Genomic DNA, 3,157 nt, shown 5'->3' with positions numbered 1-3,157 from the left:
CGCCGCCTCCGCTCGCTGCTGTGCCGGGAGCCGCACGCTGGGATCGCAGAGAGGCAACCGGAAGCAGCACGCGGGGCAAGGGGCAAAGGGCAAGCGGAAGCAACCAACAAGCAGAAAAGAGGCCGGGAGAACCCGCCCCCTCGGCGGGCACAGCCAATCCGTGCGGCCCGCGGCGGCTGCGCGCGGCGCTTGATGGCCGCCATCTTGTGGGAGGGCGCTGGCGAAGGGCAGAGCGCGGCGGGACGGCGGAGGTGCCCGGGCGGCCGCTGAGGTACCGGGGTGCCCGCGGGGAGGGGGCCCGCCTGGCTGCGGCCTGTGCCCGCGCCTCCTCCTGTAGGGCCGCGCCGCCGGGCGGGAAAGTGGCTCTCTGCGGCGCCGAGCCGTGGCTGTCTGCGGGGCGCCCGCGACCTTCAGCCGCGGCGTCGTTCCCTTCCGAGCACCGGTCGCTGCCGCGTCGCTTCCCCCGGCCGGACGCGGGCTGAGGCGAGGGGGTGCTGGGGTGGCGGGCGGGCCCGGCTGCGGCGCGGGGCGGCCGGTGTGAGGGCAGCGGGCTCCTCGGCACAGCCAGCGTGTGCGGGGCTGTCTGGGCTCTCGTTCCCTTCAGAACCCCCCGTGTCTTTATCTGCCTTTGTGGCACCTGCTCTGTGCTTTAAGGTACCGTGCGCTGAATGCGCCTGCTCCTTACGTATATCCAGTGTCTATTGAACGTCCTGAAGGCAGATTTAGTAACTGACAACAGAAGTGTTAAGTTTGTTGTGGAGATTAGTTTGATTTCTGTATTGATCCAGTCCAACTGACTTTAAATTCATTAACTGTTCTGTATTGCAGGTAAGGACAAGCAGCCATGGCTGGCCACGACTCTGGATCTCAACACCAGTTCACTGGATTTCAGAAGTACTTCAATTCCTATACCATCACAGGCAGGAGGAATGTATGTATTATGTATATTAATGTTTGCAGTCTAGTATAATGGTGTTTTCTGTATTTTAGACTGAAGCTAAACTTATCTTTTATGTTTTCCAGTATGTAATAGCAACATACACAAGTATTGCGATGCTCATCTTGTACTTCAAGCTTAGACCTAAAAAGAAAACTCCTGCTGTGGCAGATAAATAAATGGTAAGTGCCTGGTGTTCTTCCATCTTTCAGTGCCAGCCCAGGAAGAAAGAGTGACAAAGGACAAGTTGCTAATAATACAATATAATTAGAGAGAGAGAGAGAGAGAGAGACAGAGAGAGACACGGGCGCGTGAGCTTCATATTTCTAATTTTAAAACTTAACTAAACGATAACATCAGCTAATTTGGGGTCATTCTGAATTAAGCAGGTTGTTAAAGGGGGGTGCAGCAGGTGTGGGATACCAGTTTTCTCTTTGCTCTTCTCATATGCCAAATGGAATTAGGGATAGCGTGGAGGGAGGAAGAGTAGGGAAGGAAGGAGGAATGGGAGGATGTTGCAGGCAGGTATATCAGGCTTTGCCTACAGCTGTGAGATAATTCCAAACAGGGATTAATGCAGTGTGTTAAAACCTCCCTCTGAACTCAATAAAGGAGCACCGTATAATAGAACTGTATATGCTGCACACCTGATTATGCTAGCCCCATATAGAAACGTTTGGATTTGCATAGCAACAACCAAGTGTTACAGATTTCTAGAGTCACTTTCAAACACAGAATTTCCACTGAAATGGCATTTGGAAAAAAACTACGGGCTCTCCTCATAGTCTGCAAAAAAGGGTACAAAACAATAAGCTCGAGTGTCATTGTAGTATGTTAAAGGGATGTCAGTCATTTTCTTCCTGGATGTGCTGAAATTTGCTTGCTGGTGACTAAAATGGTTTGAGTCTGGGGAAGGGGGTGTGTTCAGTTATGGGTACCGCTGCGCAAGACGTGCTATGTTTGACCTCTCTTCTCTCGGCAGGTTGCTGGCATGTCTGAACCTCCCACCTGTGTCAGTGTAATGCAAGCTGATGACCTTTTGTGGCTAATAAAATATAAATAATTACTTGTTTTGTTGGAAATATGAAATGGTGCAAAAAAAGCATAAATGTGGCGCTTTGCCTTTCTTTTTTTCCTCAGTTAAAAATAGTTATTTGTAGTGGAGATGAAATAGCTGATTACTGTTGTTACAATCTTAACTCTTCTGCTATTATAACACATCTTAAAGTGTTCTGAGCACCTGGTAGTAATGGAGGAAAGACTTCGGCAGTGTGACAATGACACCGGCACAGAGCTTACAGCTGATCAATGCATTTCCACACTTCGTGTCATAGTGGGTAACAGTCAGCGTGCAGGGTTTGCAGTTACCTGGTCGCTCCATTTCTTGCATTCTATGCTGTAGCTTACATGGAAACCGTGACTTCTTTCCTGTTACTAATACGATGCAGATTACTACTTCTGCTTCAGTTGTCCATATTTTGCATAGAACCTGTTTGGTTTTGATGGAAAAACCTCTAAAAGTAGACTGATAAAGTTATGGTATCTGAGCTTTTTCTGTTACTGGCCTCCCCTAGAGAGATACCTGTCAGAAAGAAAATAACTGACATTGCTGGTGTTAAGCTCTTGTAGCTCTGCATGTGCATAAACAGTGACTTTAGCTCAGTGCTTATTTTTGCCTGATCATAGCCACTTAATAAATGAGGTGTTCCTATCGGAGTTCTGTATATGCAGCCCCCTCCCTGCCCAACACTACAACTTGTTCCTCACATTCTCCACAGTGTCTTTCTATATCTCCGTTGAATCTCAGAACTTTCCTTAGATGTCACATTAGTGCTGAGGTGGGAATGTGGTTACACAGCACCATGTTTCTTAGAAGGTGCCAGCAGCAGGGGTTGAACCTGGGACTTGTGATGCTAAAGCACACAAATAACACTTCCCAAACTGAGGGCAGCAGGAGGTGGCATTGGGTGGTGGAAAAACAGGAGAGAAATCGCAGGTTGTGCTCTCTGACTCTAGAGCATGTACCTTAAAGCCACTTGTACATGCTGGGCTTTCTGAATAAGTCTAGTCTGCTTCCTCTCCTATGAGTTTGTTTGCACAAAAGGCCTCTGCTGTATACAAATTTCCAGTTGAGTAACGGTGTTTTTAACAGTGTAATAGGTCTAATTAAGTAGAACCCAGCACCTGCTGTTAGATTTATGTTACATGGCTAGTCGTCAA

General features: G+C 48.5%; 1 protein-coding gene across 2 annotated transcripts; it reads left to right on the top strand.

Annotated features, from left to right (window-relative positions):
• The first annotated feature begins 150 nt into the window (after positions 1–150).
• On the top strand, positions 151–2,391 carry ATP5MK (ATP synthase membrane subunit k). Of its 2 annotated transcripts, none has more exons than XM_080347833.1 (4): positions 151–271; positions 829–931; positions 1,024–1,119; positions 1,920–2,070. In XM_080347833.1, the coding sequence occupies exons 2-3, from the start codon at positions 845–847 to the stop codon at positions 1,114–1,116; spliced, it is 180 nt and encodes a 59-aa protein (XP_080203959.1). In that variant the 5' UTR covers positions 151–271; positions 829–844; the 3' UTR covers positions 1,117–1,119; positions 1,920–2,070. The 2 variants fall into 2 exon arrangements, with proteins under 2 accessions (XP_080203959.1, XP_080203960.1); XM_080347834.1 differs by lacking the exon at positions 151–271 and adding an exon at positions 278–654 and having other exon boundaries at positions 1,920–2,391.
• The last annotated feature ends 766 nt before the right edge of the window (positions 2,392–3,157 follow it).

Source organism: Nesoenas mayeri, assembly GCF_963082525.1.
Source record: "Nesoenas mayeri genome assembly, chromosome: 7".
NCBI classification, from domain to species: Eukaryota; Metazoa; Chordata; class Aves; order Columbiformes; family Columbidae; genus Nesoenas; species Nesoenas mayeri.
Note: the sequence above shows the minus strand (reverse complement) of the source record. Positions and strands in the feature narration are given on the sequence as shown.